General features: G+C 46.5%; 1 protein-coding gene across 1 annotated transcript in view; it reads left to right on the forward strand.

The window, feature by feature from the left end:
• kansl1l (KAT8 regulatory NSL complex subunit 1-like) overlaps positions 1-23,732 on the forward strand; it is a 321,460-nt gene that overhangs the window by 89,894 nt on the left and 207,834 nt on the right. The window contains exons 8-9 of the mRNA XM_070876272.1: positions 2,067-2,180; positions 12,016-12,143. Of these exons, the coding sequence (XP_070732373.1) occupies positions 2,067-2,180; positions 12,016-12,143 (242 nt within the window). The remainder of the gene's footprint in view (positions 1-2,066; positions 2,181-12,015; positions 12,144-23,732) is intronic.

Genomic DNA, 23,732 nt, shown 5'->3' on the forward strand with positions numbered 1-23,732 from the left:
GGTTTGGTCTCACCAAGGTCCTGTACAACTACAGCAAGACATCCCTGCCCCTGTACTCAAATCCTCTCGCTATGAAGGCCAACATGCCATTTGCCACCTTCAGCGCCTGCTGTACCTTCATGCCAACTTTCAATGACTGATGTACCATGACACCCAGCTCTCGTTGCACCTCCCCTTTTCCTAATCTGTCACCATTCAGATAATAATCTGCCTTCCTGTCTTTGCCATCAAAGTGGATAACCTCACATTTATCCACATTATACTGCATCTGCCATGCATTTGCCCATTCACCTAACCTGTCCAAGTCACCCTGCAGCTTCTTTAGCATCCTCCTCACAGCTCACACTGCCACCCAACTTGGTGTCATCTGCAAACTTGGCGATATTACATTCAATTCCTTCGTCTAAATCATTAATATATATATTGTAAATAGCTGGGGTCCCAGCACTGAACCTTGCGGTACCCCACTGGTCACTGCCTGCCATTCTGAAAAGGACCTGTTTATTCCCACTCTTTGCTTCCTGTCTGCCAACCAGTTCTCTATCCACGTCAATACATCACCCCCAATCCCATGTGCCTTCATTTTGCTGGCAGCTTTCACTCATGGCCATTTTTCATGTGTGAGCCGAGACATACCATTCAAACACGGAAAGGATCAGAGCTGAGCCCAATCCGACTCATCCATGCACACAGTTGGAGTCATTGGGTAGCAATTATGAGAGACAACCTTAGTTGAGTTTTTCCCATTTCTAGCCCAGGACACTGAGGCTAAATACAGCAACCCAACTGTTGCCCTAATTGAGATCCACTAGCTCAATTTGCCAGGGATTGAACCTGTCACCTATTGGTTGATAGTACAGTGCATTTATCCACTAGGCCATGGAGTGGAGCTTGCTGTGCGTTGTTTAAATGAAGGCCTGGCAAGGATACCCAGCTACAGTGAGACCTGCTGACTGAAGTCTCTGCATCTAAATGCCAATTTCCATGTTGGAATCGTAACATGGCAAGTTTCCAACAAGTTGCCCGGGAAGTGGAGAGATTTTTTCCTAATCAGAGAAATAATTAGCTTTATGCCCCTAACTGTACTGATGGAGAAGGGGGCAGGGGATTACTTTGCATTGCTGTCTCTTGTTGTATTGCTACCCTTTAATGTTCTTTTTGTAAACTCACCTGATGGCCTCGGGGTAAAATACTAAGACAGATGATTGCCAGGTTTGTTCTCGGTAGCAGTAGACAGCACTAAAATTGCTCTGGGCTAGGTGGAGGAAAAATCAGCCAGCGTTCTCAGTCCTGTCCAGTGACCCCTGCTAGAACGTATGTGCATGGACACCAGGTGAAAACGGGATCAGGCTTGGTTGTGGTGCCCTCTGTGTGTAAAAGTCAGATAGCCAGGTCGTGAATAATAGAATACTGGAGCCTAGTCTTCAGTCGCTTACAACCCTTTTATTTACAGACACGCAATTATATACTGTGCATCCCCAAGATAAGTTTGCAAACCTTCCCCAGCCTACTTCCATATGTGCACAAGAGAGCCCCCAATTAATACCCACCACTTGAATATAATTAACCCTCTGCATTCTTAGTGTAGACCTGCTTGACGAATGGCCATTTCAGAAAGGTACCACAGGGATACCGATGCCCATGGAGCCACACACCAGCGAAAGTTAACACCTTTAAGAGGGGGAAGAATATTGGAAAATAGTAATTGTCTTTCTTTTTGTTAAACTGCAAGCCTGTGACATCTTTGGAAGGAGTGGGGATAGTATGGAGAAACCAAACATTGAGAAAATACCAGCAAAATTGTAAAGCAGGAAAAAAAATGAAGTTGGACTATCCAATAGCTTAATGACCATCTTTTGAAACATTAAAAAAAAAGAATGGCATGGATTTGATTTGCTGCCCTGTCCTATATCAGATTGTTATTTGCTTCTTTAACCTACTGTGAAATTTGTATATCTCCCATGCACAAAATATATTACTAAGTTCTGTTTGTGAGGTGTAAATATGATGTATTTTGTTGCATTTTATTCCTGTCTGAAGTAATGTGTAATCTTGCATGTTTAAAGGAACGGTTGCTAATTGCAGACATGGCCCTTGCCAACTGTGAATTCATGTTTGAAGAAACTAGAAAGTATGTGAGGCAGAGAAAGGCCTTTGGAAAAACTATTGCTGATTTGCAGGTAAGTGTGCATTCTCTGACACTGCAGAAAAATTACAAGTTAATTACAGTGAATGTTCACTTCTGGAGGAAATTAAAGACATGTATGAAATGAGTGATTTGGTTAATGAACAGAATTTAACAAACGGGTTAGTTTCACAATACTGATATAACAAAACTATTGCAGTTGTTGACATCAAATGTAACAGAAGCTGAATAGTAGTCTAAAGTTGTGTAAGAGATCTGTCCTTCGACGTGAACAGCTTAGGTAACATTAATTGCCTTTCTTTTCCTCTTTTCTCCCCCAATTCCTCAGAAAGGGGATGTGGCTTTTCCCGTGGCTCTTTCTATTTATGGATTTATTGATTTTTTAAAAGTCTTCCTCATGAAGGGGTTGACGTTTGAGTTGTTACATGGGTACCAGGAACCCTCCAATAAAATTTTATTTTATTTGTTCATGGGATGTGGAAGTCACTGGCAAGGCCAGCATTTATTGCCCATCCCTAATAGCCCTTGAGAAGGTGGTGGTGAATCGCCTTCCAAAGTTGTGTATGAGGGGAACTTGAAGGTGATGGCATTCCCATGCGCCTGCTGCTCTTGTCCTTCTAGGTAGTAGCGGTTTGGGAGGTGCTGTCAAAGAAGCCTTGGCGAGTTTCTGCACTGCATCTTGTACATGTTACACCACCATCATCATCATCATCATAGGCTGTCCCTCGGAATCGAGGAAGACTTGCTTCCACTCTTAAAATTAGTCCTTAGGTAGCCGAACAGTCAAATACGAGAGCCACAGGTCGAACAGATAGTCGTTGAGGGTAAGGGAGGGTGGGACAGGTTTGCCACATGCTCTTTCTGCTGCCTGCGCTTGATTTCTGAATGTTCTCGGCGATGACTCGAGGTGCTCGGCGCCCTCCAGGATGCACTTCCTCCACTTAGGGTGGTCTTTGGCCGAGGACTCCCAGATGTCAGTGAGGATGTTGCACTTTATCATGGAGGCTTTGAGGGTGTCCTTGTAACGTTTCCTCCGCCCACCTTTGGCTCGTTTGCTGTGAAGGAGTTCCGAGTAGAGCGCTTGTTTTGGGAGTCTCGTGTCTGGCATGTGGACAATGTGGCCTATCCAGCAGAGCTGATCAAGTGTGGTCAGTGCTTCAATGCTGGGGTCATGGTGCACCAGTAGTGGATGGAGTGCCAATCAAGCGAGCTTTGTCCTGGATGCTGTTGAGCTTCTTGAGTGTTGTTGGAGCTGCATTCCACCATGCAAGTGGAGAGTATTCTATCAAACTCCTGACTTGTGCCTTGTAAATGGTGGAAAGACTTTGGGGAGCCAGGAGTCACTCACCATAGAATACCCAGCCTCTGACCTGCTCATGTCGTCACAGTATTTATGTGGCTGGTCCAGTTAGGTTTCTGGTCACTGGTGACCCCCAGGATATTGATGGTGGTGGATTCGGTGATGGTAATACCATTGAATGTCAAGGGGCGGTGGTTAAAGTCTTTCTTGTTGGAGATAGACATTGCTGCCACTTATGTGGCTTATGTGACTTATTACTTGCCACTTATCAGCCCATGCCTGAATGTCGTCCAGGTCTTGCTGCATGCGGGCATAGACTGCTTCATTATCTGAGGAGTGAGAAATGGAACTGAACACTGCAATCATCAGCGAACATCCCAACTTCTCACCTTATGATGGAGGGAAGGTCATTGATGAAATAGCAGAAGGTGGTGGCGCCTAGGATACTGCCCTGATTTAGTCCTGCAGCGATGTCCTGGGGCTGAGATGATTGCCCTCCAACAAGCACAACCATTTTCCTTTGTGCTAGGTATGACTCTAGCCAGTGGAGAGTTTTCCCCCTGATTCCCATTGACTTTAACTATACAAGGGCTCGTTGATGCCACACTCCGTCAAATGCAACCTTAAATGGAACCAATCATTTTCTGGTTGGCAAACAGTAAGTAACTAGTGGGGTGATGCAAGGATCGGTGCTGGGGCCTCAACTATTTACAATCTATATTAATGACTTGGATGAAAGTAGCCAAGGGTAATGTAGCCAAGTTTGCTGATGATACAAAGATGGGTGGGGAGCAAATTGTGAGGACAAGAAATCTGCAAAGGCATATAGACAGGCTAAGTGAATGGGCAAACATTTTGCAGATGGAGTATAATGTGGAAAAATATGTGGTTATCCACTTTGGCAGAAAAAATAGAAAAGCAAATTATAACTTAAATGGAGAAAAATTGCAAAGTGCTGCAGTACAGAGGGACCTGGGAGTCCTTGTGCATGAAACACAAAAAGTTAGTATGCAGGTACAGCAAGTAATCAGAAGGCAAATGGAATGTTGGCCATTATTGCAAGGGGATGGAGGACAAAAGGTTTAATTAGGAGGGGTAACAGAGTATGAGTAAGCTTGCAGGGAACATAAACACTGACTGTAAAAGCTTCTCTAGATATGTGAAGAGAAAAAGATTAGTGAAGACAAATGTAGGTCTCTTGCAGTCAGAATCAGGTGAATTTATAATGGGGAACAAAGAAATGGCAGACCAATTGAACAAATACTTTGGTTCTGTCTTCACTAAGGAAGTCACAAATAACCTTCTGGATATACTAGGGGACCGAGGGTCCAGTGAGAAGGAGGAATTGAAGGAAATCCTTATTAGTCAGGAAATTGTGTTGGGGAAATTGATGGGATTGAAGGCCGAGTACTTAAGGAAGTGGCCCTAGAAATAGTGGATGCATTGGTGGTCATTTTCCAACATTGTATAGACTCTGGATCAGTTCCTATGGATTGGTGGGTAGCTAACATAACCCAACCTTTTTAAAAAAAGGAGGGAGGGAGAAAACAGGAAATTATAGACCTGTTAGCCTGACATCGGTAGTGGGGAAAATGTTGGAATCAATTATGAAAGATGCAATAGCAGCGCATTTGGAAAGCAGTAACAGAATCGATCCAAGTCAGCATGGATTTATGAAAGGGAAGTCATGCTTGACAAATCTTCGAGAATTTTTTGAGGATGTAACTAGTAGAGTGGACAAGGGATGCAGTGTATTTGGACTTTCAAAAGGGTTTTGACAAGGTCCCACACAAGAGATTGGTGTGCAAAATTAAAGCACATGATATTGGGGGTAATGTATTGACATGGATAGAGAACTGGTTGGCAGACAGGAAGCAAAGAGTAGGAATTTTCAGAATGGCTGGCAGTGACGAGTGTGTTACCGCAAGGTTCAATGCTGGGACCCCAGCTATTTACAATATACATCAATGATTTAGACGAAGGAATTGAATGTAATATCTCCAAGTTTGCAGATGACACGAAGCTGGGTGGCAGTGTGAGCTATGAGGAGGATGCTAAGTCGCTGCAGGGTGACTTGGTTAGGTGAGTGGGCAAATGCATGGCAGATGCAGTATAATGTAGATAAATGTGAGCTTATGCACTTTTGTGGCAAAAACAGGAAGGCAGAATATTATCTGAATGGTGACAGATTAGGAAAAGGGGAGGTGCAACGAGACCTGGGTGTCATGGTACATCAGTCATTGAAAGTTGGCATGCAGGTACAGCAGGCGGTAAGAAGGCAAATGGCATGTTGGCCTTCATAGCAAGAGGATCTGAGTATAGGGGCAGGAGATCTTACTGTAGTTGTACAGGGCCTTGGTGAGGCCACACCTTGAATATTGTGTGCAGTTTTGGTCTCCTAATCTGAGGAAGGACATTCTTGCTATTGAGGGAGTGCAGCGAAGGTTCACCAGACTGATTTCAGGATGGCAGGACTGACATATAAAGAAAGACTGGATCGACTAGGCTTATATTCACTGGAATTTAGAAGAATGAGAGGGGATCTCATAGAAGCATATAAAATTCTGACGGGATCGGACAGGTTAGATGCAGGAAGAATGTTCCCGATGTTGAAGTCCACAACCAGGGGTCACAGTCTATGGATAAGGGGTAAGCCATATAGGACCAAGATGAGGAGAAACTTCTGTACTCAGAGAATTGTGAACCTGTGGATTCTCTACCACAGAAAGTTGTTGAGTCCAGTTTGTTAGATATATTCAAAAGGGAATGAGATGTGGCCCTTACGGCTAAAGGGATCAAGGGTATGGAGAGAAAGCAGGAATGGGGTACTGAAGTTGCATGATCAGCCATGATCATATTGAATGGTGGTGCAGGCTCGAAGGGCCGAATGTCCGACCCCTGCATCTATTTTCTATGTTTCTAAGTCCTGCTACAACTTAACAGGGTATTGGTGAGGCCACACTTGGAGTACTACGTACAATTTTGGTCTCCGTATTTAAGGAAGGATATACTTACATTGGAGGCTGTTCAGAGCAGGTTCACTAGGTTGATTCTGGAGATGAGGGGGTTGACTTATAAAGATAGATTGAGTTCAGAAGAATGAGAGGTGATCTTATCGAAACATATAAGGAATGTGGGAAGGGAGGACCTTGAGACAATCACTGTCACTAGGGAGGTAGTGCTGGACAGGCTAATGGGACTCAAGGTAGACAAGTCCCCTGGTCCTGATGAAATGCATCCCAGGGTATTAAAAGAGATGGCAGAAGTTATAGCAGATGCATTCGTTATAATCTACCAAAATTCTCTGGACTCTGGGGAGGTACCAGCGGATTGGAAAGCAGCTAATGTAACGCCTCTGTTTTTAAAAAAAAAAAGGGGGCAGACAAAAGGCAGGTAACAATAGGCCGGTTAGTTTAACATCTGTAGTGGGGAAAATGCTTGAAGCTATCATTAAAGAAGAAATAGGGGGACATCTAGATAGGAATAGTGTAATCAAGCAGACACAACATGGATTTATGAAGGGGAAATCATATGTAACTAATTTACTGGAATTCTTTGAGGATATATTGAGCATGGTGGATAGAGGTGTACCGATGGATGTGGTGTATTTAGATTTCCAAAAGGCATTAGATAAGGTGCCACACAAAAGGTTACTGCAGAATATAAAGGTACGCGGAGTCAGAGGAAATGTATTAGCATGGATCGAGAATTGGCTGGCTAACAGAAAGCAGAGAGTCTGGATAAATGGGTCCTTTTTGGGTTGGAAATCGGTGGTTAGTGGTGTGCCACAGGGATCGGTGCTGAGACCACAACATTTTACAATATACATAGATGACCTGGAAGAGGGAACAGAGTGTAGTGTAACAAAATTTGCAGATGACACAAAGATTAGTGGGAAAGCGGGTTGTGTAGAGGACACAGAGGCTGCAAAGAGATTTGGATAGGTTAAGCGAATGGGCTAAGGTTTGGCAGATGGAATACAATGGCGGAAAATGTGAGGTCATCCACCTTGGGAAAAAAAATCAGTAAAAGGGAATATTATTTGAATGGGGAGAAATTACAACATGCTGCGGTGCAGAGGGACCTGGGGGTCCTTGTGCATGAAACCCAAAAAGTTAGTTTGCAGGTGCAGCAGGTAATCAGGAAGGCGAATGGAATTTTGGCCTTCATTGCGAGAGGGAGTACAAAAGCAGGGAGGTCCTGCTGCAACTGTATAGGGTATTGGTGAGGCTGCACATGGAGTACTGCCTGCAGTTTTGGTCACCTTACTTAAGGAAGGATATACTAGCCTTGGAGGGGGTACAGAGACGATTCACTAGGCTGATTCCGGAGATGAGGGGGTTACCTTATGATGATAGATTGAGTAGACTGGGTCTTTACTCGTTGGAGTTCAGAAGGATGAGGGGTGATCTTATAGAAACATTTAAAATCATGAAAGGGATAGACAAGATAGAGGCAGAGAGGTTGTTTCCACTGGTCGGGGAGACTAGAACTAGGGGGCACAGCCTCAAAATACGGTGTAGCCAATTTAAAACCGAGTTGAAAAGGGATTTCTTCTCCAAGGGTTGTGAATCTGTGGAATTCTCTGCCCAAGGAAGCAGTTGAGGCGAGCTCATTGAATTATTCAAATCACAGATCGATAGATTTTTAACCAATAAGGGAATTAAGGGTTATGGGGAGCGGGTGGGTAAGTGGAGCTGAGTCCACGGCCAGATCAGCCATGATCTTTTTGAATGGTGGAGCAGGCTCGAGGGGCTAGATGGCCTACTCCTGTTCCTAATTCTTATGTTCTTATAATGAGGGGGCTCGACAAGGTGAATGCAGAGAGGACATTTCCACTCATATAGGAAAAACTAAAACTTGGGGTCTGCCCATTTAAAATTGAGATGAGGAGGAATTTCTTCTCTGAGCATTGTAAATCTGTGGAATGCTCTACCCCAGAGAGCTGTAGAGGCTGGGTCATTGAATATATTTAAGGCGGAGATGGACAGATTTTTGAGCGATAAGGGAGTAAAGGGTTCTGGGGAGTGGGCAGGGAAGTGGAGCTGGATCCATGATCAGATCAGCCATGATCTTATTAAATGGCGGAGAAGGCTCGGGCCAAATGACCAACTCCTGCTCCTATTTCTTATGTTTTTATGTCAAGGGAAGTCACTATCACCTCACCCCTGGAATTCAGCTTTTTGTCCATGTTTGGACCAAGGCTGTATAATAAGATCTGGAGATGAGTGGTCCTGGCGGAACCCAAACTGAGCATCTGTGAGCAGGTTATTGGTGAGAAAGTGTCACTTCATAGCACTGTCGACGACGCCTTCCATCACTTTGCTGATGATTGAGAGTAAACTGATGGGGTGGTAAATGGCTGGATTTGATTTGTCCTGCTTTTTGTGGACAGGACCTACCTGGGCAGTTTTCCACATTGTCGGGAAGATGCCAGTGTTGTAGCTGTACTGGAGCAGCTTGGCTCAAGGCGTGACTCGTTCTGGAGCACAGGTTTTCAGCACGACAGCTGGAATGTTGTCGCGGCCTATAGCCTTTGTTGTATCAAGCGTGCTCAGCCATTTCTAGACATCACACTGAGTGAATCAAATTGTCTGAAGACTGGCTTTTGTGATGGTAGGAACATCAGGAGGAGGCTGATATGGATCATCCACTCGGCACATCTGGCTGAATATGGTTGCAAACGCTTCAGCCTTGTCATTTGTACTTGTTTGCTGGGCTCCGCCATCATTAAGGATGGGAATTTTCATGGAGCCTATTCCTCCCGGTAACTCTTTAATTGTACACCACCATTCACGACTGGATGTGGCAGGGCTGCAGAACTTTGATCTGATCTGTAGCTTGTGGGATCACTTAGCTCTATCTATAGCATGCTGCTTCTGCTGTTTAGCATGCATGTAATCCTGTTTTGCAGCTTCCTCAGGTTGGCACTCTTTTTTTTTAAGTTATGCTTGTTGCTGCTCCTGGCTTGCTATTCTCAACATCATAGGCGGTCCCTCGAACGAGGATGACTTGCTTCCACAAGAGTTCACCGATGTTTCAATGAAGGACCCGATGTTCCAGTCCTGAACTCCAATTGAGGGGATGGAAGATGCCTATGCATGGATTTTTTTTTAACGTATGGTGACCATTGCACATCAGCCACCACACGGGCTCGACAGAGCTCGGCCTTTATCCAGTGGCAAGGGTTGAACCAGGACGACTGGAGACCTGCTCTGCTGCACGGACCTAGTGCGCACATATATTGCAGTGTGGGCAGGCCCCCCGTGCTGTCCTGGGCCCTCGGCTCTTCTGCCCCCGTGCCTTCATTCACCACACCTTCACCCACAATGTTTCAGGACCCGGCTCTCCAGCTCGATTTATAGCTCCGACCTGTGGTGGTGGTCGCCTCACACAGGTCGGGGCGGCCCACAGTGTTCCAGGACCCGGCGCTCCAGCTCTATTTATAGCTTCGACCTGTGGTGGTGGTCGCCTCACACAGGTCGGGACGGCCCACAATGTTCCAGGACCCGGCGCTCCAGCTCTATTTATAGCCCCGATCTGCGGTGGTGGTCTCACACAGGTCGGAGTGGCCCACGATGCTATTCTACACTCCTCATTGAACCAGGGTTGCTCCCCTGGCTTGATGGTAATGGTGGAGTGAGGAATATGCTGGGCCATGAGGTTACAGATTGTGGTGGGATACAATTCTGCTGCCATTGATGGCCCACAGCACCTCATGGATGCCCAGTTTTGAGCTTTTGGATCTGTTCTGTATCCATTTAGCATGGTGGTAATGCCACACAACACGATGGAGGGTGTCCTCAGGTGAAGATGGGACTTCGTCTCCACAAGGACTGTGTGGTGGTCACTGCTACCAATACTGTCATGGTTAGATGCACCTGCGACAGGTTGATTGGTGAAGGTGAGGTCAAGTAGGTTTTTCCCTCGTGATGGTTATCAGTTGTGTCCTTCAGGACTCAGCCAGTTCGGTCCGTAGTGGTGCTAACGAGCCACTCTTGGTGATGGGCATTGAAGTCCCCACCCAGAGTACATTCTGTGCCCTTGCTACCCTCAGTGCTTCTCCCAAGTAGTGTTCAAAATGGGGGTACTGATTCGTCAGCTGAGGGAGAGCAGGAGGTATCCTTGCCCATATTTGACCTGATGCCCTGTGACTTCATGGGGTCCGGATTCAATGTTGAGGACTCCAAGGACCACTCCCTCCCGACTGTATACCACTGTGACAGGATATACCCGGGGATGGTGATGGAGGAGACTGGAATGTTGGCTGAAAGGTATGATTCTGTGAGCATGACTAGTCAGGCAATTGCTTGACTAGTCTGTAAGACAGCTCTCCCAATTTTTCACATCCCCAAATGTTCATGAGGAATTTGCAGGGTCAACTGGGCTGGGTGAGCTGTTGTCGTCTCTGTGGTCGGTGCCGAGGTCAATGCCGATTGTCCGTCCAGTTTTATTCTTGTTACTGTTTTTTGTACCAATTTGTTACAACTGAGAGGCTTGCTAGGCCATTTCAGAGGGTAAGGGCGGCAGGCTTCCTTCCCTAAAGGATATTAGTGAACCAGATGGATTTTTACGACAATCCAATAGTTTCATGGTTACCATTCCCGATACTAGCTTTTTATTCCAGATTTATTTAATTAGCTGAATTGAAATTCCCCAGCTGCCATGGTGGGATTTGAATTTGCATCTCCAGATCATTAGTCCAGGCCTCTGGATTACTAGTCTAGTAACATAACCACAATGCTACCAACCCTTTGCCCAAATGGCCAATCTTTGTGTTTGAACCCAAACCGTGAGTGTTGGCAGGGCATTCCACCATTGATAACCGCATCGCTGAGCTCCATCTTGTACAATATCCACAAAGACTTTCCAGCATGGATTGTGAGAAGGAGTAGGACCCCAAGCTGATCCTGCACATTCCCCTCCCCATTCTGTAGTCCAGGAGGCCAGTTGCTGCTCTGCATTGACCAGAAGACGAATTTGGGATGTTCTGGTTTATATGGTCTTTGCCCACAAGTCCATTGGTAGAACCTGGTGAATTTTTTAATGATCATATAAGAAAATGGTTCCATCAGACTCGAATCTGACACTTTAACACAGAAGCTCTGATGTGTCAAGAAGGACTTGATGCAACCGAATGAAAGTTCATTGCCAAGACAATTCTAGCATTCCACCACAATTGGGCTAGGATGGCAATAGGCTAATAACAGAATAAAGCATGACAAAAAAGTTTTGTAAAACTGTTATGCCCTTAGCTTGATAAATCAAAATATTATAGTCGTTGCTTTTTTTGCACATCGGTTCCAAATTCTCTCGAGCCTTGAAGTCAGCAGAAATGGTTGATATTTTAGAGCAGACCTACTGAATATCACAATAGGCAATTTTATAAATGAAACAAAACATACAATTGTTTTACATTGATCACCAATTGCTGACACTTAAGGTCATCTTTCATAAGAAATTTTAAAATGAAGTATTATGAGAGATGTCACTGCAATATGCTATCTAGTCATGAGACATAGAGAGTACATGAAACTGTGGTAAGGGTTCCTCTTTCTTTCACTTCTAGACCGTGCAGCACAAGTTGGCAGAAATAAAGACGCAGACTTGTGTGGGGCGAGCATTCATTGACAGCTGCCTGCAGTTGCACATGGAACGGCGACTGGATTCTGCTACTGCTTCCATGGCCAAATATTGGTACTTGAGCTGCATTGATTTCTGTGTGTGCTTCAACAGTGAGCTTTAGTAGTATAAATAATTTGCGTTGTGTGCAGTTCACGTCAGAAAAAATATAATGGCTTACCATATTCATATTCAAGATCAGCACTCCAATTTTACTGAATTGTCATTGTGGTCGTGTGAAATTTCAATGGAGCCACACTATGGGCCCAAGTTTCCACAGGATAAAAAACGGGCGCCCCTCCGAGCTGGGCGCCCGTTTTTCGCGCCTAAAACGGCGCCAGAAAATAAACGCGCTATTCTCGAGCGCTTTGCAGCTCCTTGTCTGTTTGGCGCGGCGCCCAGGGGGCGGAGCCTACACTCGCGCCGATTTTGTAAGTGGGAGGGGGCGGGTACTATTTAAATTAGTTTTTTTCCTGCCGGCAACGCTGCGCGTGCGCGTTGGAGCGTTCGCGCATGCTCAGTGTGAAAAAAAACATTGGCACTCGGCCATTTTTGTAGTTCTTTGTAGCTGTTTAATTTTTGAACATTTTTTAATGAAATCACATTGCCATCAGCACTGAGGCTTCCCTTCTCACTGTCTCCTTCCCCTCCCTCCCCTCCGCGGCAACAAACGGCTGTCTCCTTCCCCTCCCTCCCCTCCACAACAACAAACCGCTTTCTCTTCCCCCCCCCCCCCCCCAGCTCAGCGGCACGAATGGCTTTCTCTTCCCCCCCTGCTCCCGCTCAGCGGCAACGAACGGCTGCAGAATTCTCCCTGGCTGAAGCACTTTCACACAGGTAGGAAGATGGTTTATTTAATCTTTTCTTGGCTTATAAATGTTTATTCAGGTTGGATTTATTTGTATAATATTTGTAGAAGTATAAATAAGGATTTATTGTCGAATTTAATGAGTTCCCCCCCCCCCCCCACCTCGTTCTGGACGCCTAATTTGTAACCTGCGCCTGATTTTTTAATGTGTAGAACAGGTTTTTTCAGTTCTACAAAAATCTTCACTGGCTCCATTCTACTTTAGTTTGGAGTACATTTTCACTGGAAACTTTCAAATCAGGCGTCAGTGGCCGGACACGCCCCCTTTTGAAGAAAAAATTCTGTTCCAAAGTAGAACTGTTCTACCTGACTAGAACTGCAGAAAAAAAAAATGTGGAGAATTGCGATTTCTAAGATAGTCCGTTCTCCACCAGTTGCTCCTAAAAATCAGGCGCGAATCAGAGAGAGAGAGAGAGAGAGAGAGATCTCGGGGGGTGGGAGGGGGGGGGGGGGGGGGGGGGGAGCGGGTGTCTGGTCGGGGGGGGAGGGGAGCGGGTGTCTGGTCGGGGGGGGATGGGAGCGGGTGTCTGGTTGGGGGGTGGGGGGGGGAAGCGGGTGGGAGGGGGGGGGGGAGGGGAGCGAGTGTCGGGTCTGGTCGGGGGCGGTGAGCAGGAGCTGGCTGTGGGAGGAGCTTCATTCACGCAGCCCCAGTGAGGCCATTCAGCCAGGGCTAGGGGCTGCGTGCTTCGGGCCCCTCCAACACAGTTCGGCGCCTGGAGCGACTGCACTTGCGTGCCGACTGTAGCAGGGAGCGCAGGGACCTGGCTCCGCCCCCCCCCCCTCCCCCACAGCTCGTGCTGGCTGTGCCGAGGGCCAGAGGACCTGTAAGTAGGCGGAGAATACCGAGGATTTTTTTAGGCGCGAAAAACGGGCGCCCAGCTCGGAGGGGCGCCCGTTTTTTTTCTTGTGGAAACTTGGGCCCATTGAATGGTTACATTCAGCCTGTCAAGCCAGTGTCGGCTCTTAGCTAGTCCCACTCTCCTGCCCTTTCCCCGTAGCCCTGCAATTGTTTTTCCTTCAGATACTTGTCCAACTCCCTTTTGAAAGATAAGATTGAGTCTGTCTCCACCACCACTTCAGGCCGTGCATTCCAGATCTTAACCAGTCGCTACATTAAAAAAGATTTTTCTTGCGTCGCCTCTGGTTCTTTTGCCAATCTCCTTTAATCTGTGTCGTTTGGTTCGCGATCCTTCTGCTAATGGGAATAGTTTTTCTCTATCTACTTTGTCTTAGACCCTTCGTGATTTTGAACACCACTAACAAATCTCCTCTCAATCGTCTCTGCTCCAAGGAGAGCAATCCCAGCTTCTCCAGTCTATCAACGTAACTGAAGTCTCTTATTCCTGGTATCATTTTCCAAACACATCTTGTCCATGAGACCCACTTCCTGCTCTCTTGACCCTATTCCCACCAAACTGTTGACCACCCAACTTCCTTTTTTAGCTCTTATGTTAGCCGATATTGTTAACGGTTCTCTCTCCTCAGGTACTATCCCCCTCTCCTTCAAATCTACTGTCATCACCCCTCTCTTCAAAAAAACAACCCTTAACCCCACTTTGCTTGCTAGCTATCACCCGATCTCCAACCTTCCTTTTCTGTCCAAAGTATTTGAATGTGTTGTTGCCTCCCAAATCCGTGACAATCTTTTCATGAATTTAATGTTTAAATCCCTTCAATCTGGTTTTCGCCCCTGCCACAGTACCGAAACGGCTCTCATCAAAGTCACAAATGACATCCTTTGTGAGGGTGACAAAGGTAAACTATCCCTCCTCATCCTTCTAGACCTGTCTGCAGCTTTTGACACAGTTGACCACTCCATCCTCCTCCAGCAGCTCTCCACCAACGTCCAGCTAGGTGGGCGTGTACTCGCCTAGTTCCATTCTTATCTATCTATTTGTAGCCAGAAAATCTCCTGCTATGGCTTCTCTTCCCACTCCCGCATCATTACCCCTGGTGTCTGCTAAGGATCTGTCCTTGGCTCCTTCTTATTTCTCATCTATATGCTGCCACTTGGAGATATCATCCGAAAACTGAGTCAGTTTCCACATGTATGCTGACGACACCCAGCTCTACCTCTCCACCACTTCTTTCGACCCCTCCACGGTATCTAAATTGTCAGATTGCTTGTCCGACATCCGGTATTGGATGAGCAGAAATGTTCTGCCATTAAATATTGGGAAGACCGAAGCCATTATCTTTGGTCCCTGCCACAAACTGCGTTCCCTAACCACTGACTCCATCCCTCTCCCTAGCATCAATCTAAGGATGAACAAGACTGAAATGAGTTTCTAACCACATATTTGACCCTGAAATGAGTTTCTAACCACATATTCTCGGCATAACTAAAACCATCTTTTTCCACGTCCGTAACATTGCCCGCCTCTGCCCCTACCTCAGCTCTTCTGCTGAAACCCTCACTCATGCCTTTGTTATGTTGTGTATGGAAAAAGAGTCAGACTGAACACTGAGCTCAAAGTAAAGTGTGACCGTAGTCTTTTATTGCAGGTCTCCAAAGTGCCTCTCCAACCTGTGAAGCCTCCTTAAATACCTGTGCTCCCAAGGGATTATGGGAGTACAGAGTAAATACAAGTCCACATATATACAAAACTCCCCCCAAAGTCAATAATGCAACTATTGACAATGTGAGTTTATCTGAGGCCCTTCTTGCCCTGGTTGATCGTCTCGGTGTGAAAGCTGGTGTTGTTGAATCATTTGTTGGGCTCTCGCTGGGCTGCTATGCAGCTGGCCTTGCAGGGCTGCCTGGTGTGTTGGGCCTTGCAGGGCTGCTATGGATGATTGGTTCTGCTTCGTGGTCAGCCGTGGTGCCGGTTGCCACTGGTGTGTATGTTGGGGGATCAAAGGAGGTAGGGTCCAAGGTGGATTGCTTAGGATAGTCCATGACTGAGTTTGATTTGGTCCAAGTGTTTCTGGTGAATGAGTCTATTTGAAAGTTTGACCCGAAACACCCTGCTTCCTTCTTTGGCCACGACAGTGCCGGGAAGCCACTTGGGACCTTGCCTGTAATTTAATACAAATACAGGATCATTGATTTCAATCTCGCGTGACACATTTGCACTATCATGGTATGCACTTTGTTGAAGCCGCCTGCTCTCCACCTGTTCATGTAGATCAGGGTGAACTAACGAGAGTCTTGTCTTAAGTGCTCTTTTCATGAGCAGTTCAGCAGGTGCGGTCTCGTACGGTAGCTAAGCAGGACTCGGGATAGGCGAATCTGCAATGAGTCTTCAATTACCCTCTTCAAGCCTTGCTTGATGGTTTGCACTGCTCTCTCTGCCTGACCATTGGATGCTGGTTTAAATGGGGCAGATGTGACATGTTTGATTCCGTTACAGGTCATGAATTCTTTGAACTCCGCACTGGTAAAACATGGCCCGTTGTCGCTCACCAGATGTTCTGGTAAGTGACAACGGGCCATGTTTTACCAGTGCGGAGTTCAAAGAATTCATGACCTGTAACGGAATCAAACATGTCACATCTGCCCCATTTAAACCAGCGCTGTGTGGCAAACATGGCTCACAAGCTTTCAGTAGTGGCAGCGGACGTGCTAGCTGACATTATCTCACATTCAATCCACTTGGAGTACGCGTCTACAACCACAAGGAACATTTTACCCAAGAATGGGCCTGCATAGTCGACGTGTACCCTAGACCATGGTTTGGAGGGCCAAGACCATAAACTTAACGCGCCTCTCTGAGTACATTGCTTAACTGCGAGCATGTATTACATCTGTGAACGCGGGACTCTAAGTCTGCATCGATACCGGGCCAGCACACGTGGGATCTGGCTATCGCTTTTATCATTATGATGCCTGGGTGGGTACTGTGGAGGTCATTGATGAAGGTATCTCTGCCTTTCTTGGGGACCACTACTCGATTGCCCCACAGAAGGCAGTCTGCCTGTATAGACACTTCATCTTTGCGCTGCTGGAACGGCTTTATCTCTTCCTGAATTTCCACTGGGACACTGGACCAGCTCCCGTGAAACACACAGCTTTTGACTAGAGATAATAAGGGGTCCTGGCTTGTCCGAGTTTTGATCTGCCGGGCAGTTACGGGTGATTGCTCACTCTCAAATGCTTCCATAACCATGGCTAGATCTGCAGGCTGCGCCATTTCTACCCCCCGTGGTGGGTAATGGCAGCCTACTAAGAGCATCGGCACAGTTTTCTGTGCCTGGCCTGTGGCGGATGGCATAGCTGTATGCGGACAATGTGAGTGCCCATCTCTGGATGCGGACGATGCGTTGGTACTTATCCCTTTACTCTCGGAAAACAGGGATATAAGTGGCTTGTAATCAGTTTCCAATTCAAATTTTAGCCCAAACAGGTATTGATGCATTTTCTTTATCCCATAAACATACGTTAACACTTCTTTCTCAATCATGCTGTAGGCTCTCTCAGCCTTAGACAGACTCCTGGATGCATAAGCAACCGGTTGCAGTTTCCCAAAATCATTAGCTTGTTGCGATATACACCCGACGCCCTATGACGACACATCACATGCTAGTACCAAACACTTACATGGATCATACAACACAAACAATTTGTTTGAGCATAACAATTTTCTCGCTTTTACAAATGCATTTTCTTGGCTTTTGCCCCAAACCCATTCGCTCTCTTTTCGTAGTAAGACATGCAGTGGTTCTAACAGTGTGCTGAGACCCGGTAAGAAGTTACCAAAGTAGTTCAAGAGTCCCAGAAATGACCGCAGCTCCGTCATGCTCTGTGGCCTCGGTGCGTTCTCGATTGCCTCCGTCTTCGCATTGGTGGGCCTGATGCCGTCCGCCGCAATCCTCCTTCCTAAGAACTCCACTTCAGGCGCCAGGAAAACGCACTTCGGGAGTTTTAACCTGAGCCCCACGCGGTTGAGTCGACTAAGAAACCTCCTCCAGGTTCTGCAGTCATTCCGACCTGTGACCAAGATGTCGTCCTGGAAGACCACGGTGTGGGGGGACTGACTTCAGTAAATTTTCCATGTTTCTCTGGAATATCACCGCCGCTGATCGGATTCCAAACGGGCATCTGTTATAAATAAAAAGACCCTTGTGCGTGTTGATGCAGGTGAGGGCCTTAGATGATTCCTCCAGTTCCTGTGCCATGTAGGCTGAAGTCAGATCCAGTTTCGTGAACATCTTTCCTCCCGCCAGCGTTGCAGAGGTCGTCGGCCTTAGGTAATGTGTATTGGTGCTGCACGAATAAATGATTGATAGTTACTTTGTAATCACCACAGATTCTGACAGTGCCATCTCCCTTGAGGACTGGGACAATAGGACTGGCCCACTCGCTGAACTCGATCGGTGAAATGATGCCCTCTCTTTGCAGCCGGTCTAGCTCGATCACTACCCTTTCTCTCATCATGTATTGCTCTCACCTTGTGATGGATGGGTCGCGCCCCCGGAATTATGTGGATCTGCACTTTTACTCCTTGGAATTTCCCGATGACTGGTTCGAACAGCGAAGGAAATGTGTTTAAGACCTCGGTACACGAAATGTCGTCAGCGGGCGATAGCACTCGGATGTCGTCCCAGTTCCAGCGTATCTTTCCCAGCCAGCTCCTGCCGAGCAGCGTGGGACCATCGCCCGGTACCACCCAGAGCGGTAGCTTGTGCACCGCTCCATTGTAGGAGACCTTTACGATAGCACTGCCGATTACAGGAATCAGTTCTTTCGTGTAACTTCTTAGTTTCGTGCGAACTGAAGTTAAGACTGGCCTTGAGGCCTTGTTGCACCACAATCTTTCAAGTCTTTTTGCGCATGATGGACTGGCTCGTGCCATTGTCCAGCTCCATTGACACCGGGAGTCCATTTACTTCAACATTCAGCATTTTCGGGGGACAATCGTGGTGAATGTGTGTACCCCATGTACGTCTGCCTTCTCTATCTGAGGCTGTGGTTTGTCGTGATCCTCCATGGATCTGTCCTCCTCTGCAACATGGTGGTTTACAGGTTTAACAGGCTTCACAGCTCGCCTGCACACTCGTTGGAGGCGTCCCATTGTTCCACAGCCCTTGCAAATGTACTCTTTGAATCGGCATGAATGGAAATGATGATCACCCCCTCAGCGCCAACAAGTTGTTAATGGCCTTGCATTCATCACCCTTGATGGTGGGCTCTGAGTCATCTGCGACGTGCAGCTGCAGGTATGTGTGACCTGCCCTGTACGTTACAATTCGAAAACAACATCACTTTGTTCACCGTACTTGTAGCAGCACTTGTGTGCTGAGAGATTTGCTTCGTATTGTCACTGGTGGCAATGAATGCCTGGGCTATCGCTATGGCCTTACTCAAGGTTGGGGTCTCTACAGTCAAGAGTTTGCGAAGTATGGTTTCGTGGCCAATGCCAAGTACGAAAATGTCTGAGCATGTGCTCCAAATGTCTTTCAAATTTTCAATGTCCCGCAAGGCGTCTTAGCTCGGCGACATAACTCGCCACTTCCTGGCCTTCAAATCTTTTGAAGGTGTAGAATATGTACCTCACCAACAGAGCGCTTTCCTTTGGGTTCAAATGCTCTCGGACCAGTGTGCACAAGTCGGCGTACGATTTCTCCGTGGGTTTCCGCTGGAGTGAGCAGATTCTTCGAGGCCATACATTGGTACCCCACAGATAGTGAGGAGGATCGCCCTTCGTTTGGCAGCGCTCTCTTCCCCATCTAGCTCGTTGGCCACGAAGTATTAGTAGAGTCGTTCCACAAAAGTTTTCCGATCATCTCCCTCCGAAAAGTTCTCCAGGATGCCCACTGTTCTCTGCATCTTTGGGTTCGCTATCTGTATCTCGTCGCCAGTTGTTGTGTATGGAGAAAGTCAGACTGAACACTGTGAGCTCAAAGTAAAGTGTGACCTTAGTCTTTTATTGCAGGTCTCCAGAGTGCCCCTCCAACCTGTGAAGCCTCCTTAAATACCTGTGCTCCCAAGGGATTATGGGATCCCTTGGGACTCCAGGGGATGAGCTCTCTGGTGGCTGTACAGAGTAACTACAAGTCCACATATATAACAGTTACCTCTAGACATGACTACTCCAACTCATTCCTGGCTGGCCTCCCACATTCTACACTACGTAAACTTGAGGTCATCCAAAACTCAGCAGCCCGTGTACTAACTCGCACCAAGTCACGATCACCCATCACCCCTGTGCTTTCCTGACCTACATTGGCTCCCAGTTAAACAATGCCACGATTTCAAAATTCTCATCCTTGTTTACAAATCCTTGCCCCTCCCTATCTCTGTAATCTTTTTCAGCCTCACAACCTCACAAGATGTCTGCGCTCCTCAAATTCTGACCTCTTGAACATCCCTCATTATAACTGCTTAACCATCGGTGGCTGTGCCATCAGCTGTTTGGGCCCTAAGCTCTGGAACTCCCTCCCTCAACCTCTCCACCTCTCTACCCCTCTTTCCTCTATTAAGACGCTCCTTAAAACCTACCTCTTTAACCAAGCTTTTGGTCATCTGCCTTAATTTCTTCTTTTGTGGCTCGGTGTCAAATTTATGTTTTGTCTTGTAACACTTGTGAAGCGCCTTCGGACATTTTATTACGTTAAAGGCGCTATAGGGGATAAGAGGTTATGGGGAGCGGGCAGGGAAGTGGAGCGGAGTCCATGATCAGATTAGCCATGATCTTATTGAATGGCGGAGCAGGCTTGAGGGGCCGTATGGCCTACTCTTGCTCCTATTTCTTATGTTCTTATATATATAAATAAGTTATTATTATTATTATAAATCTTTTCTGCACCCTCTCTAACGTTTTCACATCCTTCCTAAAGTGTGGTGCCCAGAATTAGACACACTACTCCAGTTGGGGCCGAACCAGTGTTTTATACAAGTACATCATAATTTCCACACTTTTGTACTCTCTCTCTATTTATGAAGCCCAGGATCACGTAAGCCTTTTTAAGTGCTTTCTTAACCTGTCCTGCCACCTTCAACAATTTGTGCACACATGCCCCCAGGTGTCTCTGCCCTAACCCTTTAGTTTATATGTCCTCTCCTCAGTCTTTCTACCAAAATGTATCAGTTCACACTTTTCTGCATTAAATTTTATCTGCAACGTGTCCTCTTGAAGTCTATCACTCTCCTCCTCCTCACTGTTCACTATACTTCCAAGTTTTGTGTCATCTGCAAATTTTGAAATTGTGCCCTGCACGCCCATGTCCAAGTCATTAATATATATCAAGAAAAGCAGTGGTCCTCGAACCGACCTTTGGGCACACCACTCTATTCCTTCCTCCAGCCCTAAAAACAAGCATTCACCACTACTCTCTGTTTCCTGCCACTTAGCCAATTTCATATCCATGCTGCCTCTGTCCCTTTGATTCCATGGGCTGTAACTTTGCTGGCAAGCCTATTATACTCCCTGTCCTTTTCCATAGCTAATCTAAACATTATGATACTATGATCACTGTTCCCTAAATGTTCACCTACTGTCACTTGCTGCACTTGACTTATCCCATTCCCCAGAAGCAGATCCAGCAATGCCTCTTCCCTCGTTGGGTTGGCAGCATACTGATCAAGGTAGTTTGCTTGAACACACTTCAAAAATTCTTCCCCTTCTCTGCCCTTTACACTATTATGACCCCAGTCTACATAACAACATAAGAAATAGGAGCAGGAGTAGATCCTACGGCCCCTGGAGATTTCTCCGCCATTCAATAAGATCATGGCTGATCATCGACCTCAACTCCACATTCTCACCCGATCTCCATATCCCTTGATACCCATAGACTCCAAATATTTATTTATCTCAGCCTTGAATATATTCAGAGACTTAGCACCCACAGCCCTCTGGGTCAGAGAATTCCAAAGACTCACAACCCATTGAGTAAATAAATTCCTCCTCATCTCTGTCTTAAAAGGCCTACCCCTTATCCTGAGACTGTGCCCCCTAGTTCTAGACACTCCATCCAGAGGATACGACCTCTCAGCATCTACCCTGTCAATCTGCTTCAGAATCTTGTATGTTTCAAAGAGATCACCTCTCATTCTTCTAAACTCCAGAGAGTATAGACCCATTCTACACAATCTCTCATCATAAGACAGTCTTCTCATTTCAGGAATCAATCTAGTGAACCTTCGTTGTACCGCCTCCAAGGCAAGTATATCTTTCCTTCGATAAGGAGACCAAAACTGTGTACAGTACTCTAGGTGTGGTCTCACCAAGGCCCTGTACAATTGTAGCAAGACTTCCTTACTCTTATGCTGCAACCCCTTTCCAATAAAGGACAACATACCATTTGCATTCATTATATCTTGCTGTACCTGCATGCTAGTTTTCTGTGTTTCTTGCACAAGGACACCCAAATCTCTCTGAACAACATTTAAAAGTTCCTCATCATTTAAAATATATTCTGTTTTTCTATTTTTCCTACCAAAGTGAATAACCTCACATTTCCTACATTATACTCCATCTGCTACCTTACTACCCACTCACTTAGTCTTTCTATATCCCTTTGCAGACTCTTTGTGTTCTCCTCACAGCTTACTGTCCCACCTAGCTTTGTATCATCAGCAAACTTGGATACATTACATTTGGTCCCTTCATCGAGGTCATTAATATAGATGGTAAAGAGCTGAGGCCCCAACACTGATCCTTGTGACACCCCACTAGTTACAGCCTGCCAACCTGAAAAAGACCCATTTATCCCTACTCTCTGTTTTTCTGTCCATTAACCAATCCTCTATCCATGCTAATAATACATTACCTCCAATCCCATGAGCCCTTATCTTGTGTAATAGCCTTTTGGAAATCCCAATATACTACTCTCCTTTTATCTACCCTGCTAGTTACATCCTCAAAAAACTCTAATAAATTTATCAAACACTATTTCCCTTTCATAAAACCATGTTGACTCTGCCTAATCATGTTATGATTATCGAAGTGCCTTGATGCCACTTCCTTAACAATTATCATCATCATAGTCAAGGAAGACTTGCTTCCACTTTAAAAGTGAGTTCTCAGGTGACTGTACAGTCCAATGCAGGAATTACAGTCTCTGTCACAGGTGGGACAGACAGTGGTTGAAGGAAAGGGTGGGTGGGGAGTCTGGTTTGCCGCACGCTCCTTCCGCTGTCTGCGCTTGATTTCTGCTTGTTCTCGGCGATGAGACTCAAGGTGCTCAGTGTCTTCCTGGATGCTCTTCCTCCACTTTGGGTGGTCTTGGGCCAGGGATTCCCAGGCGCCGGTGGGTATGTTGCACTTTATCAAGGAGACTTTGAGTGTGTCCTTGAAACATTTCCTCTGCCCACCTGGGGCTCACTTGCCGTGTAAGAGTTCCAAGTAGGGCTTGCTTAGGCAGTCTTGTGTCGGGCATACAGACAATGTGGCCCGCCCAACGGAGCTGGTCGAGTGTGGTCAGTGCTTCGATACTGGGGATGTTGACCTGAGCGAGAACACTGACGTTGGTGCGTCTATCCTCCCAATGGATTTGCAGGATCTTTCGGAGGCAATGCTGGTGGTACTTCTCCAGCGCTTTGAGTTGTTTACTGTATATAATCCACGTCTCTGAGCCATGTAGGAGGGCGGGTATCACTACTGGCCTGTAGACCATTAACTTGGTGCCAGATTTAAGGTCCTGGTCTTCAAACACACAAGGTTGCGCTGGCACACTGGAGGCGGTGTTGGACCTCGTCATCGATGTCTGCCCTTGCTGGTAGCAGGCTCCCAAGATATGGAAGGTTGTCCAAGGCCGCACCATGGATTTTGATGACCGGGAGGCTGTGCTGTGTGGCGGAGTCAGGTTGTTGGTAGGACCTTTGTCTTACAGATCTTTAGTGTAAGGCCCAT

The sequence above is a fragment of the Pristiophorus japonicus genome, chromosome 3 (assembly GCF_044704955.1).
Source record: "Pristiophorus japonicus isolate sPriJap1 chromosome 3, sPriJap1.hap1, whole genome shotgun sequence".
Taxonomy (NCBI): domain Eukaryota; kingdom Metazoa; phylum Chordata; class Chondrichthyes; family Pristiophoridae; genus Pristiophorus; species Pristiophorus japonicus.